General features: G+C 41.3%; 1 protein-coding gene across 1 annotated transcript; it reads right to left on the bottom strand.

The window, feature by feature from the left end:
• Positions 1–2,260: 2,260 nt before the first annotated feature.
• Positions 2,261–15,385, bottom strand: gaa2 (alpha glucosidase 2). The gene is made up of 21 exons (XM_082535488.1): positions 15,202–15,385; positions 14,362–14,463; positions 13,601–14,173; positions 12,773–12,918; positions 12,374–12,539; positions 12,003–12,099; positions 11,375–11,494; positions 10,291–10,409; positions 10,017–10,148; positions 9,817–9,927; positions 8,520–8,633; positions 8,329–8,413; positions 8,132–8,249; positions 7,883–8,016; positions 7,534–7,685; positions 7,149–7,297; positions 6,929–7,070; positions 6,742–6,840; positions 5,034–5,198; positions 4,676–4,822; positions 2,261–3,703 (listed from the first exon to the last, which is right to left on the bottom strand). Exons 2-21 carry the CDS (start codon positions 14,446–14,448, stop codon positions 3,641–3,643), a joined length of 2,919 nt encoding a protein of 972 aa, XP_082391614.1. The 5' UTR covers positions 14,449–14,463; positions 15,202–15,385; the 3' UTR covers positions 2,261–3,640.
• Positions 15,386–15,651: the final 266 nt, after the last annotated feature.

The following is a 15,651-nucleotide window of genomic DNA, read 5'->3' as shown; positions in this document are numbered from 1 at the left end:
GCATACAGCAAAACTTTAATGTGACAAAGCAGAAATTCAGAAAAGCCCGACTGGAACACAATCTAGCAGCTCCAAGTTTCTTCCTCAGACAACTGACACTAAATCACTGTTTGCCCTACAAGCAAAGTTGCACACATCAAACACGGACAAGAATCCCACAAAAAGTCTTGTGTGTTGGTCCCACTCTCCACATGCAAAGCATACAAACACCCCCCTACGCATGGATGCCTAATCCTCCCAAATCCAGACAGGAAATGCCCTCGTCAGTAGAGCTGAATGCTTTTGACAGACCCCTGCTGCTCTTTCTCTGAGCTCTCTCTCCTCCCCCTTTTGCTGAATGATATATGTGCTCTCCTCAAAGTCCCATCTGGAAACAGTTAGCCTGTGAACATTTCCACACAGCCAATAAAAACACATCTATTGCAAGCCTAGTTTATCAGCAATGGAGGACAATTTCAGCATGCAATTGTTACTTTCACTTTCTGGAGCTTTTGTTGGTACAACGAAGCAATAGTTTACTGTCATGACTCAGAGATCCGGTCAAAGGTCTGGCGTAGCGTCAGGGCTCCTTTTCCATGATGTTTTCCAGTTAGTTTGTTATGGTGAGAAACACGTACTAGAACATGCAACTCTTAAGAGTCAAAATGATTTATAAGAGTCCTCAGATGACCCCGGTATCTTAATGACGGACATCCTGAGACTGTTATCTAAATAACTTCTGACTTTCATAGAGTGGAGAGTCTAGTCTAGTCTGTAGATGCAATGAGGGTTTTAAAGGGAAACAGCATTACAGAGAAAGAGATGGAAAAAGCAGAGCAGCAGGATGAGAAAATAAGAGGAGGAACAGGAGAGTGGCCTTATAATTTGAACAAACACACATACACAGATCTCAACCTTGTTTATAGCTACACTCAAACTATGAATAAGTATAAGGTAAACATTAACCGTACAGCTCACAGTTTCAGTTAAGAACAATTGTCATTTCCTGATAAGAAATATTTCAATGTGCAATGACTCTTACTGAACATTTGCTAGTGATAAAGTGCTACTCCCGGTGAGGTTTTGAGGGGTGAGAATGTATTATTTTCTTCTCATGTTACAAAGTGTGTCAGAAACATCCTCTGTTGCCAGAGTGGCAATTACACAGTTACAGTCATGTGGAAGAAAAGGACTCCACAGGACTCTGTAGTCCCTTATAAGCACACCTTTACTGCTTCCATAATAATTAAGGTGGTAAGTAGCAGCCAGGTGGTGCTGATCAAATGCACTTGATAAGGTGATCATCAGCAAGTGTGAGTACCTTTATAAAAGCAGATTCTCTGGCAGATGCACAATTGTGCAACCTTCAGTGAAGCTGCAAAACACCCAAGAGCTACTCTGTTATATCAGAATCTACAGGCCTGTTAGCATGCTAAATGTTAAACTTCATGATAGTTAAATCAGGAAAAGGTTTGAACAAGTGTGACTTATTTAGAAGTCAGAAGATGGCAGCACAGCTTAGGTTTGCCAAATTGTGTCTGAACAAACAGAAAAACCTCTGGAGCAAATTTCTTTGGACATGCAAGACCAAAGTAGAGATTTTTGGCTTTAGTGTACAGCAACAGAGTTGCTGAAAAACAAAACTTTAGAACAAGTGTGATGCATGGTGGTGGAGGGGTGATGATTTGGGCTTCTTCTGCAGACACAGGACCTGGGCAGCTAACAGTCATTGAGTTGACCTTGAACTCCTCTGTATACCAAAGGACTTTAGAGTCAAATGTGAGGTCGTCTATCTGACAATCGAAGCTTGGCCAAAATTAGGTCATGCAACAGGATAATGATCCTGATGACAGCAGCAAATCTGCAACAGGACAGGTGAGAAACAGAAGGATGAAGGTGTTTCAATGATTCAGCCAAATACCTCAGCTGACTCCAATGCTGTGAGAGTTGTGCATAAACCAATGTCCACATATCTCAAAGAAATGAAGTAACACTGCAACGAGTGGGACAGCATTCCTCCAACATGACGCGAGACTGATAAAGTTACAGAGAAACTGATTACTTCAAGTTCTTGCTGTTGAATGTGATTCTACAACCTACTGAACATAGGATGTACTTTGCTTAGTCCTGTCCTGGTCATTGGGAGACCGTGCCCTCTGCTGGCGAGTTTACTTCAGCACTTCAAGAAGCAATACAAAAAACATCTGTTCACTACTTTATAAGAGAAGGCCTCAAAACTGTACATCAAGCTAAAACACAAACAAATAAAACAGGAAGTCTCTTTATTTTGAAATGTTTTATTGTCTGATGTTACACTCAAATAAAAGTCAAACTGAAATTCAATTTGAGCACATAAAATTTATAATACCTTCAAAATAAAATACTGCAAACTGTCGGTGACACTTGAAGTATGAGTACATCACACGAACACGCATTCATGTCGTTGTCAGCATATTCTTTTCCAGTGTTGTCTACAAGAATCCGTGAGAAATACTAATTCACGGCAAATGTACTAAATCAATTTCAAATTTAGGCAGAAATGAACAGTGCTGATCTAAAAACAAGGAAAACAAGTTTTAGCTTTCATTTGTATTCTGCTCTGTCAGAGTGACGAGTCACAGTAAAATGATTGTACAACACTTGTAATCAGCAAAGTCCTTCTTGTGTTTAACAGTAATATGGTCTTCAGCGTTGAAAAGGGGCTGACGTTATAAAGCAGAGATGCTTAAAAACAAAGAAAAAGAAGAAAAGGAATCATAAGGCACACCCACCTGTCCTATATTGCAGTACTAATTAGTGCAAAACAGACTGTAAACAACTTTCAAGCACATGGAACAAACTACATGATGAACTATGCTGTCACATTTTAAGGAAGCTAATTTTATCTCACTCATTTATTGCACGTCATTTTTCTGCTCACGAGGACTTAAAAAAGGGAACAAAAGTAAAATTAAAAATGCAGTGTTGATTACATTAACTTAGTATAGACTACCCAGACCAAACTATAATATAAATCAGATACACACAAAGAGAGTGGTCTTCCAAAGACATTAAAGCTGCGTCTAAACTGCTATTGGTCAGTGATGACAAGCTTTTCAAAGCATGCCGAGCACAGGAAGGCGATTTTGACTAATTGTGCAAAGCCTGCATTAGGATGATATTAACACTACAATATGACCCCCTCGCTCCTGAGTACCTTAAATTTCACTCCTAACTGACACTTTGCTTTGGCTCTTTATTCCTAATCATCGGGTATAAACTCTTAACATTCACGCAACCTTTGTATTCAAGCGCGTTTGCATTGACGTCAGCAGCTGTGATCTTTTTTAAGTGAATCCCTCCCTTACGAAGCCTACGAGCAAGACACCCAATGCAGATGTGGAAACACTGACAAGGACATCTGAATGGTGAAAATGTTGAGCCCCAGTGATTTCATTTCTACGCTTGCTGCAGAGCTATACAGGCATATCCCAAGGAAAGGTTTGAAGAGTTAAGTGAAATACTGCTCTTTAAAGGGCGACGACCATCAATGAAGTAAATTACCCGACATCCCTATTTCGCATCGAGTGTCTTTGAGTCAAGAGCCAAAATAATTTGAAAGAAATGGCTGTTCTTATTCTTGGAGATGGTGCGCTGTGCAAGCTTGTGGCTTCACAGCTGCTTACATCCAGCTGATGGTGAAGTTCTGACTCAGGCTGAGACCCAGATCAGCGACTGTTAACACCTGCAGAGAGGAAGGAAAGCATCATTACTGTTTGGAGAATATCTTCATGTGAAACCAAAGCCAACACTATCTGCTGTCTGCATTAAAGCTACAGAACACCATGGCAATAACACATGGCTTCATGAGCACAAGTAATACAGGGTTTTAAATCTAAAATCTACTAATTTGATATTTTATTCAAGACTTATTCAATAATATTATTGATCTTTTTTTTTTTTAAATCACTGCTTTTTGTCCATCTATAACAATGCCATCAGAAAATTCTATAATATAAAACTAAGATAACCACATTTACATTTCATACCTTAAATACATGTTGCTGCCAGTTTTTCTGTGCTGGACTAATATCATAAAGTTTTGCATTTCTCGAAATAACTGATCAAATTAATTATTTAATGCCCAAATGCAAAAAAAAATGACAGCTTTCACAGTACACACTGTGTGACAAACGTGTAAAGTAACAATCAAATTAATTTAAAAATATTTTTAATTGAAAATAAAGGAAGAGGAAAAAGATGGAAATACTGGGTACAGTTTCATCCTGTGTTAGAAACTGAAACAAGGCTGATTTATGAAACCTAGCAGCTTTAACAAGGAAGCATCTTTCGGTAAAAACCAAAGGTACCAGGTTTTTGTTTTGGTTTTGTTTTTTTGTTTTTTTTTGGGGGGGGGGTGTCTCTTTTGCAAAGGTGGGAAAACCCAGTAGATACTTGAGTTCTCTGTTGTGCTGCTGATGTGGTTGTCTCCAGCTGTGGAGTCTGTTAAACTGAGAAAGGTCGCTGTCATGAGAAACTGATTTCAGACTCGCTTCTTCTCTCTGTTGACATAATTGTGATGCTCTGCAGGCTTGATTCACCATGTGCACTTCTCTGTTTGCCCTGTCAGTCTTTTTAAGTTTTTTTTATGATGTGTCACCGTTTTCTTTTTCCAAACCTAAAAACAAAAAAGACCCCACATAACTCAGAACCTCACCTGGTTGTTTCTGTAGGTAAACGGTGCATCTTGGGAGTTCACCAACACTCTGCTCGGCTTCTCCGTCACACCATAGAAGGAGGCCGACTCCACAGTGATGTATGACGCCTCGATGTGGTTAGAGAGCACCTGGGATGTCATTGTGTTCTACAAAATAAGGTAATAAAAAAAGCTCAAACCATTTTTCAACAACACGGGTGAGATTCTCTGAAAACAGCTAAATTAGACAGGTCCAGACACAGTTCATCTACACGAGCAGCGGCATGATGTGTGAAGTCAGATAAAGTAGGCTGGAGCAAACAGGAGCAAACACGCAGGGTAGATTACTTTACTCTACAAAATAGATGAAGGTGAGCACCTGAGCAATGCTGAAGATGATGTAGGCGTACTGGTTGGTCTCGTAGGTGTCGATGGTCTCTCCATCATCCCAGAACAGATCTCCACTGGCTGAACCATCTTGAGAGAGAGCTGAGACGAGGTGGAGAGGCTGACCGGTGCTTACCCACAGGGTCAGGTTGGGCGCCTGTTCAAACATGCAAAGAGAGAAAACATGAATGTGAATCAAGTGGAAGACACACACACACGTCTGACCAGTAGAATCACAAATTCAGACACAGACACACACACACACACACACACACACACACACGGTTTTCAGCATTCTTCAGTTTTCAGCACAGACTTAGAGTTTGTTTGTTATTTTAAAAGGCAAAAGTCCAACACAAGGAGGTAGCATATGGAGCCACAGATATCATCGTTTATAGCACAAAAAAAATTTAACAAAATTTTTTGGCATAATTTGTGTGAATTACATCTGAATGTGTTTGGATTAAATGTTATATTTTTATGTTTGAGATGCAGAGGTTTCAAAAGGTTCAAATAATAAAATCCAATAAACCATGTATCAGGGCTGTCCAACTCCAGGCCTCGAGAGCCGGTTTCCTGCAGGTTTTAGATCTCACCCTGAGTCAACACACCTGAATCAAATGATTAGTTCGTTACCAGGCCTCTGGAGAACTTCAGGACATGTTGAGGAGCTAATTTAGCCATTTAAATCAGCTGTGTTGGATCAAGGACACATCTAAAACCTGCAGGACACCGGCCCTCGAGGCCTGGAGTTGGACACCCCTGCCAGATATGCACTGATAGATATCGGCGACAAGTGTAGATATGCATGTGCTTTCCCTTCATATCTAGCACACAACGGGAGATTGTCTGTTTCAGACACGCTGACACTTCTGGAAACGCTCTGTGGGGTTTCGACGAGAAAGCTGACGAGGTAGGGCTGCCTCCCCCTTACACAGTGCAGTATGGTCTGTGCTGCTTGCTACACAAGGTTTACTGACCGGCTGGCAGGTTAAAGACTGTTTGATGTTCAGTCTGAGTCAGACATTTGCATTCTCACCTCGGCCAAGGTAATGTGAAGCAAAGTTGAGTGCTTCAGCGTGAAAAGTCCCATTTTAGCCTAAATTTCCTTCAAACTTTGGTAAACTTGTTCTAAATTTCATTGCAAAAATAATAATATTGGAGTTAAAGGCAAAGCTTTCACCTTGTTCTCTTACACTTTGCCACTTTTACTGCTGAGTGCTACTGCAGAGTGGATTGTTTATGGTGTGAACAGGATCCAACTTCTATCCGAACAAACTAGCAGGTGCACGCTGCAAGTTTAGGCTACAGCAGCTCCTGTACCCACTCTGTCATGCTTTGCATTCTGGGATCTGGGAGAGTACCATACATATGTGAAGGTCAGTACGGCCAATCAAGTAGCTGTAAAATGAGCATAAATTCTCCATGTTCTCTACTCATCCAGAACACAGAACACTTCCTTTGTTTACTGTTGTTGCTCCCGCCTCAGACGCACTTGGCCAATCAGCAGACTGAACATTCTCACGGTTTTTTTTTTTATGACAGATTTTGGTTCGAGTAAACAAACTGCAGTGTAAGATGCCCTTAGGTTTACAGGGATTACAGCCACATATTCTGACTGTACTATTTAAAAGTCTGCCCATGGTTAATTTGAGCATCCAGCATTGTAACAGGACCGTTTTAGCTGAAAAACCTTTTACCTGTGTTGGTATAATGGAGCCCTCACGCAAATGCAGGTTGATCTTATCTAGAGGCGCATTGAGTTGAAGCTCTTCGCCCTTACTGGTCACACAGTCGCCCTGGGAAGTAAAGGAACACACATGATATAAGCACTCTGATCAAGTCACCATACGCTCCGTCCTCGCACTATCGCTCACAGAGTCTCACCGTGTAATAGTCGTACCACAGTCCCTCAGGGAAGTAACCATCCACGTAGACCACTCCAGGATCCAACACTGGTGTCACCAACAAACTCTTCCCCCACATGAACTGCTTGTCGATGCCGTAGGCTTTCACGTCTTTGGGAAACCTTTTGAGTACGTAAAGTTATGCACCCCGGAAACACACGGAATACATGAAAATCTGTGCTTTTAGGATTCCTACTCACTCGAACATTATTGGTCGAGCCACTGTGTGTCCGTGCACATGCGCGTGATGGAAGAGAGTGTAGAGAACAGGGAAGAGAGAGTAGCGCAGCAGCAGAGCCTCCTTCGTGGCTGTGCGAGCAAGCGGGCTGAAAGCTGTCGGGTCTTGAGGCTGTAAAACCACAAAAATAAGCCCCACACACAGTAGGAGATGCAAAATAGAAAAATGAATCCATTAGTAGACATGCAGTTACATGTTTAGATTCTCCAAATGACGTCTCAAGCTACAAAACAAACACTGATGTAAAAGTTTCAGGTGTCATCACGAAACTATAAATAAACAAATAAGTACAATTTTCAGAAGCACAGCTAAACCTGTAAGTGATAAACTGAAGAGGACACTCTTACCTTCATGCTGATGGCGTTGTGGTTTCGTGTGAACGGATAGAAAGCTCCCAGCTGAGTCCAGCGGACGCACAATTCCTCCTGCGTCTCCTCGCTGAAGCCGCAGACATCTGCTCCCACCAGCGGGATGCCCAAAAGGTTAAAGGTCAGCATACCTGCACAGAAGGAAATGGGAGTTAAATATCCAACGATGAGACGGACAATTTCACACGAAACATCCTCAAATCCAAAATGATAAATAATAGAAGAGATTATCCAAGAATTCAAATAAGCAGTTTTTCGACAACAGATCAGCCACAGTGTCGTCGTTTATGCATCAGTGTGTATGATCTGTATCTGCTGAACTTCTGACCTGCTATAGAAGTGTAAAGGTCTTTCCACTGACTCCTGTTGTCTCCAAGCCAGTGACCAGAGTACATGCCCTGACTGGGGAAGGTGGAGCGAGAGATCACGAAAGGTCTCTTTGCCACAATTCGCTTCAGAGCGCTGAACACGGGGACAGAGAGGAAGTGAAAACAACAAGACAAAGTGTGTAATGAAGAAGTATTGTAGTGTTTTATTTCCGTTGCGTGTGTACATCCGAGTATTGAGAGCATCAAACCTTGCAGAGGCTTTAGCTTCCATCAGTCCATACAGACTGTGCATGTTGTAATGTATGGACTGCTTCTGCTGCGCGGTGGCACACAAGGTTTTGGCTTTCAGCAAACCTCCCAGTACACCTGAAAGCAGAAGACCCCATGAAACCCAAATGTATTGTATGTTTGTAGTGTGATCTCTGTTGTAGATCCAATCTCCTACCTGGAGTGTAAGGAGGGTTTTCAAGATTGTTTGTTGGGCAGCCACTGGTCGATCCATCCAGGAAGTTTGATGGCTCATTCATGTCCTAAAACCAAGTGAAGTGTTGTCAGATCTTTAAATAATCATAAGGAGACATCTAGGCAGGAGTCAGTGATTACTTATTTAACAGCCTGCACTGTTCTCATACTTACAATCCATAATCCATCAAACGCCACCTTATCGTGGAACATCTGTAGGTTGTCATACCACCATTCATGTGTCACTTCATCAGAGAAATCTGGATATGCCGTGAGACCAGGCCACACCTGGAAACGGGAAGAAAGAATTTTAGTTTAAATTCATGCTTAACATTCAAAACCATGTTCATTTATTATTGGGCTTGCCAGGCTGCACTTAAGAACCGGTCCAGCTGAATTACGTAGAGCTAATGAAGCTGGAGAACTTTCAAAAGCTTTCAGCTATACTGTAGCTACTGTAGTACCGCCCAGATTAATGAGTGAGTGAGCTGTGATGAGCCTAAAGTCAGAGTTTTCTGGTACATGAACGGGGCTCTCTTTTTGTCTTGCTAAATCGCCATGGTAACTTATGTTTAACATAACCTGGTCAGGAGTAGGTCGCTTTCCATGCTCAAGACAGAACGTTTATGGATTCTCACATTCTGTGTCAGGACACTGAACACTTCTATTAAAACCTCTGAATCAGTGACGTCTACATGGGTTTAAGTGATCGAAGAACTGGTGGAGTAAGAAGCTGGTTCAGTGTAACTCTGCTTTCTTTGATTGGGGATTTGATTTGAGACAGCAGGTATCACAATGATAGTTAGCAGCTTTCAAAGAAAGCCCGGGGTCTCTGCGCATGCTAAAATAAAAGCAGGCTTCTGATGCATTATTTGCATCTTCTGCACAAAATGAACCAATTAAGTTCTGCCCAATCAGTCAAGAGAAACAGCAGGAGAGATAAAGGATGTAAAGACTTATTACAGCAAAACACAACACAGGTACATCAAAGTAGAGAAGAGGGGAATGTTGCAGAAAACTGTTAATCCTGTAAATTCATCAGTGAAAGTATTTATTTTACCCCTGGGTGCACTCTCAATATTAACATTAGATAAGTGTATTCAGGTCTGACATGGCCTCCATAATGAAGGAATGAATATTCTCTGTGATAAATACCAATAAAAACATCTTAATAGCAGCAATACTGACTTAGCAGCAGATTAGGCCCAGGCATATTTATGCTTAAAATTCCTGTGAAACAAGACGCACAACAACGAACATCTCTGCTAAGTATCTACTGTGCACTTTGATTATTTCATCAGCAAAAGAATCAATGAAAAAGTGGGGCTCACAAATACTTAAATCTACTCTGGAACAAGAAAGCCCAGCACCATCATATACAGCCTCTAGGCTCAACATGTTTCCCTAACTCATTAATCCTGCGTCACAGAACATGGCTCAGTTAATGTGGTTGTGTGGCTTCATGTCTCACCTTCCCAATAAGCGTTTTCCCTTCAGCATCTTTAATAAAAACTCCTCTCTTTACACCTTCATCGAAGGGCCAGTATGAGCCCTCGGGTTGTGTGCTGCTGATACCCGGGTCCTGAAGGATTAATAAACGACTCACTTAAACACTCACATGCCAAAGCAGACACAAAACACATGAGACCAAGTACACGTGTGTTTGCATACCAGGATCATGACGTAGCGTTGGTTATGAGCATGTAGGTCCCTGACCAGTTCAGGTAGTGTGTCAAACTTTTTTGATTCATATGTAAAGTCCATAAATTTGTCCATGTAGTCAATGTCATTCCATTGGACATCCTGCGATTAAACAGACTCATTATTATTAATAATAAAATGAATTCACTCATCCTAAAGCTACTTAAGAGAAATGCATATGTTTAGGGTTAATTACAAAAGAACAAAAACTAAAAACACTGACACGTACTACAAAAGAAATTACCTGAGGTATCCCATAATTCCTCATGCTCTTGACAACCTCCCACGTAGAATTACTCGTGTCGTAGCCCCATCGGCAGAGATGGTACCCTAAGGCCCAGTAGACTGGCATCGCTGGGTATCCTGTGTCAACAAAGATGGATGAAAAGAAAGTGGCGATTCTCAAAACAAAAACAGGACAAACTCAAGGTGACAGAGGCAAAAGGCTGGAGTTATTTATATAATGGAGTTCCACAGGGTTCTATGCTGGGACCAGTTTGTTTACATTTCACATGCTTCTCTCAGGCCTAGAATACATTTTCATTGCTATACAGATCATAACCAGCTTCATCTATCCATGAAGTTAGATAACACATGGCAATTGATTAAACTACAGTAATGTCATGAAGACATAAAAACCTGGATGACCTCCGATTTCCTGCTTATAATGTGAGATATTTCCAGAGTAATCATCTGTCTTACCAGATTCTTAGTCTAGATGGCATTACTTTGGCCTCCAGTAACACTGTGAGGAACCTTGGAGTCATTTTTGACCAAGACATGTCCTTCAATGCACATATTAAACAAATATGTTGGACTGCTTTCTTCCATTTGTGCAACATCTCTAAAATTATCCTGTCTCAGGGTGATGCTGAAATTAGTTCATGTATTTATTACTTCTAGGCTGGACTACTGTCATTCATATGACTGTTCTAAAAGCTCCCTGAAAAGCCTTCAGTTGTTCCAAAAATGCTGCAGCAAGAGTCCTGACAGGGACCAGAAAGAGAGAATATTTCTCCTGTACTGGCTCCTCTTCATTGGCTCCCTGTTAAATCCTAACTCAAATTTAAAATCCTACTTATCACACGAGGTGATAAGTCTATACAAGGTCTTGAATAATCAGGCTCCATCTTATCTTGACATAGTACTATAGTACTGCATCACCCCAGTAGAGCACTTAAAAGGGAGTTTTTCCTTCCCACTTTTGCCAAGTGTTTGCTCAAAGGGTGGTTGTCTGATTTTTGAGGTTTTCTCCCATGAAAACATGGATCAGGGTGCAGTACACATGCCTACATATATGTGCATCTCATCACAGTGCTACTACTGACCTACAACATCCACATATTGCTGAACCACTGAACCAGGATCAGGACCAAGGAAAATGTAAAAGTCAAGGATCCCACCAATAGTACGCCAGGTAAGGGCCGGGGTAGGCTGGAGGGCCACGTCTGACAAAACAGATAAGAAACTGATGAGACATTTTTCATCAAAAGAAACGTGCACTTTAGAAGAAAATAGAGTAAGATATTAGGCTGATCATTCTCATTTCCAAACTACATCTTCAGTTTGTGAAAGAACAACACAGAAAACAAACGCAGAAAAGAACAGAGGTCTGTATAATAATCTAAAGGTGATTTTCAACATAACTTAGTTCAATGGCAAAATGAAACAAATCTTATTAAAACTTCAGTACATTGCAAATCGTTTTACAGTTTGTGTTGGCAAAGCTCTGAATAATCAATATGACATCTGAGTATGATATGAAGTTTATTGTCACACACTGGAAAGTCCATTTGTAACTTCTGCTTTTATGAAATTGCTTAACTTAGTCAGCTGCTGTCATGTGAACTTGACTTGTAAGCTTAAGCATTTTATTCTGCTGTTCCTGAGTGTTTGTGTATGTGACCTATTGCACATTGTGAAACCAGAAGGTATTAGGGTGACTAACAGACTTACCCATTGCATTGCTGTTCAGCAGGAAGAAGCCGTGTGCGTTCCCTCCATCTTCCATTGCCAGGTAAAATGGATGAGCCCCATACAGGTTTGTCTGCTCCTACAGTACGGAAGAAGAATGCAAAGATATTACAATACATTTCATGTAATCTGCAGTTTTATCCAGCCAGTTAACAAAATTAATTCAGCCTCCTGTCATCCTCCAAAGACAGCCTGCAACAGCTTTGTGAACTGACTGCAAACGTGAGAGCATGGCAGCAAAGTATCAAAGATGATCAGACAGAATAACTAACTGATCATTTTACTGACAAAAACTATATTAACGTGAACATCTGAGGGATCACACAGCAGCTGTGTCTGTGACTGATGGTTACCGTTGGAGGCACATCTCTAGCCCACATGGTGAGCGTGTTCCAGTGGACATCGTGCAGGAAGGTGGAGCGATGCTCGCCCAGGCCATAAATGAACTGCGTAGGTAGGGAAGTGGAGAACTGGAGGAACTGATCCGCGTAGAAGAGAGGCGCCACAGTGGTGTTCAGACTAACAGGAAACATTTGGACAAGCATTAATGAGACTGTTATTTCATAACTGAATACATATATACAGTTAAGAGTATCCAATATGTATATGAATGAGGAAATCTAACTACAGCCCTTTTCTTCAACGTAAGCCAAATGAGACCTACAACACAGAGCCGCAAGTGGAAAAAAATCCCTCTGAATCAGATATTTTATTCCTCACATTTCAGAATGTCCCATTCAGCTCAGACTTACAGTACTGCTCCTGTTGAGCGCCTCTTCACCACAAGACCAAATGGTTGCTTTGAGAGCTCGATGATATAATCTGGGCTTTCTGTCTTGTTGGTGACAGTGGGGACGGAGATGGGAACTTCAAAGCGTGAGCTTGAAGGGTCGGTGATCTTGATGGAGAAAAATTTGTGGTTAACTGACAGTAATTGTTACAAACATTTTATCAGAATTTAAAAAAAAAAAAACAACTTAATTAATCAAGCAAATTTACAGGATTAGATTTGAACCTGATGAAATGAAAAATGCAATGCAAAGGAGAGCAAATTTTTCTTACATCTGTAATAGACAGGTGTAGTTTCTCTTATCTTTATTGTCATGAATATTAATCAATAAAATTATCACAGTGCAAAGGTCAACATGTTTGTTTTATATGCAAAGCAAGAATCAACAGATGTGTGCACTGGAAGTCCATCTGCCCATCTTTTTTCCACATTTAGGTTTCTTACAGTGTGACTCAGTCATTTCATATAAAGTTTCTTAACTATCGCTGTCCAACAATCATGTTTATTTAAGACTATAAGGCAGTTTAGCCCGTGCCAATTTCCAAATTACAGCCTTTATATAATACCCTTTTATTTAAACCAAATACTAATTCTTTTATTGGTCTGTCGCTTCCTCCAATTAAGAAAATGAACACAGAAACAGAAGATCAGTGCAAAAACGCAGCATGAATTATAAGTTTTAAAGGCTCTTTAATACATGAACATGAGCAAAATGTATTCATCAACTTGTAAGTTTCCAAAATTTTGCCCTTCTATGTTTTCCATGACTAAATGTGAAACCTCTACTCACCCTGACACGCAGCCGCTTGTCCGTCTCATAACGCATCTCCACTTCTATGGTGAGGATGTCTCCAGGGTAATACGTCTTCACCTCCTTCACGAGCGTAGCTTTCTGTCCCAGCAGCGTGTCATTTAGTGACACGAGCGAGTACGAAGGGAACTCTGAAGGATAGAAACACCAAGGGATTCCATTTTTCCCTGACGGGCGACTGGCAGAGGAGAAAGCGGTGGACGCAGGGATAAAGCAGCAGTTCCTTGCCTCGCACAGCTCTCGGGTCACAACCACCCCTCTTTCAGGGTAGCAATCAAACCTCCATGCCTCTGGTATCAGACTGCATGTCTCACTGCGGAAAGAGGCAGCAGTATCGTTCGCTGATGTTTGCACTTTGGGGCCTGGTGTTTGTCCTGGGCCCGGCAGTGGCGGTTTATGCTCCTGTTGGTTGGGAGTGTGCAGCCATAACACAGCACCCAGTAGCCATGCTCCACAGAGCACCAGCAGGAGGCAGCCGATCACCAGGAGGCCCGTGGTGACGGAGCATGAAGGTCCACGTTGAAGCAATGAGGCGTCCTCTGGCTCCAGCGCCTTGAAACACAGGAATGAAGTAAAAATCCAGTTTCAGCACTGGATACAGTAAAATACAGACTTTCCTCATAAAGATCCTAATTCTTGTGAGTCATCCTAATGAAAGAGATAATATACTAAAACGTAAAATTGTAAGCCTCTACGGATTATAAAATGACAAACAGATTCATAAACACAAGCTAACTCACTGAAGCCTCGCCTTGAACAGGCTCTTCTGACAAAACTGCGCTGGAAAACTGGACATCTTCAGGATTCAACTTCTTGTAGGAAACCATTGTGGCAATAAGAGTCTATGACAGTGAGAGACAGAGGAGAGCAAAGTCAGTCGAGACATGCAGCCACGATTCATTTCCTTTGTGTGAAGCTGCTGGAAGAAGTGCATGACAAACAGTGAAGTGAAACTTAGTTTCTCCCATTTCAATGCAATGAGTACAATGGAAAAAAATATACAAACAAACTACAGTGTCTGCGATGTCTAATGTTTATTAAGCATTAGGGTTAAGATTTAGGCATTTACTCAACTGTAATAAATGTCACAATTAATGTGCCTAATACCACCATACACCAGCTGTTCCGTGACTAATATACTGGGCATGCTGCATTTTGAACTGCAGCAAGTTTAGCCTTCAAGTAAAGGTCACACATGCGGAAAATACGCGTTAACTGCAGTTATATTAGCTTATATAAACAAAGAAATGAATTTAATGAAATTTATATTTTAATATCGTAATCCAAGCTGCGGTGTTATTCCCAGTCACACGAATGAGAGGTCCTGAACAACTTGTGGCTAACTTTAGCTAGCTACTGCGTAGATATACACGTGAATGTCAAAGTTCACCTAGGAGACGTACGGCCTCTAAGTTCATTCGAGATTTATTTACAGGTGTTAAGCAATAGATAAAACAGCTGTTCACCCTAGCCTGCTACAGTGGTACGCTATTGTTTTTCATTAAGGTTACGTACGTTAGCGTTAGCTTACTTTAGCAGCAGTCTTAAGTTTAGCAAACGTTTACAGACAGGAGTGTTACCTTTAGCGACGTCCAACCGGATATGCTTTATTCTCTGCAGGCGCAGAGGTGCAATATACAGCCCAAAGTTAGCTTTAAATTACGCGTTACGAAGCTAAATTTTTCGTAGTGTTAATAACCTCTGCCACCACAGCCTGCTCGGCGCGGTGTGCGTTTATTTATCTCTACGGCGCTTTCAAAATACCTCGTAATTCCAACAACTTCCGTTTGACGCAGTCCCCTCCAACAAACTTTGAGCATACAGCCTTTATGCTCCACAAACAAATATCTCGTGTTGAGAGATATATATATATGGTCGGTAAAATAAAAATTACCGACCATATGTTAGTAATTTTTTGTTTCCCAACACTGGTCAGAAGAACGCTTGCTCTCAGCGGTGCTGCCTTTAGGAGCAGCTGGGACTTCTGTGAAAGTGGTGGCAATATGTGAAGGCGATTAGATGACCAACAT

This window comes from Aulonocara stuartgranti, assembly GCF_965226115.1.
Source record: "Aulonocara stuartgranti genome assembly, chromosome: 6".
Lineage (NCBI taxonomy): Eukaryota > Metazoa > Chordata > Actinopteri > Cichliformes > Cichlidae > Aulonocara > Aulonocara stuartgranti.
The sequence above is the reverse complement of the archived record's forward strand: the minus strand, read 5'-3'. Positions and strand labels throughout refer to the sequence as shown.

Coding starts and splice junctions, on each gene's coding strand:
- gaa2 (XM_082535488.1), bottom strand. CDS start 14,448: ATGGTTTCCTACAAGAAGTTGAATCCTGAAGATGTCCAGTTTTCCAGC. Junction 12,100..12,373: donor CTAGAGATGTGCCTCCAACG/GTAACCATCAGT, acceptor TCCGTACTGTAG/GAGCAGACAAACCTGTATGG. Junction 3,704..4,675: donor TTACCTACAGAAACAACCAG/GTGAGGTTCTGA, acceptor TCCTCTCTGCAG/GTGTTAACAGTCGCTGATCT.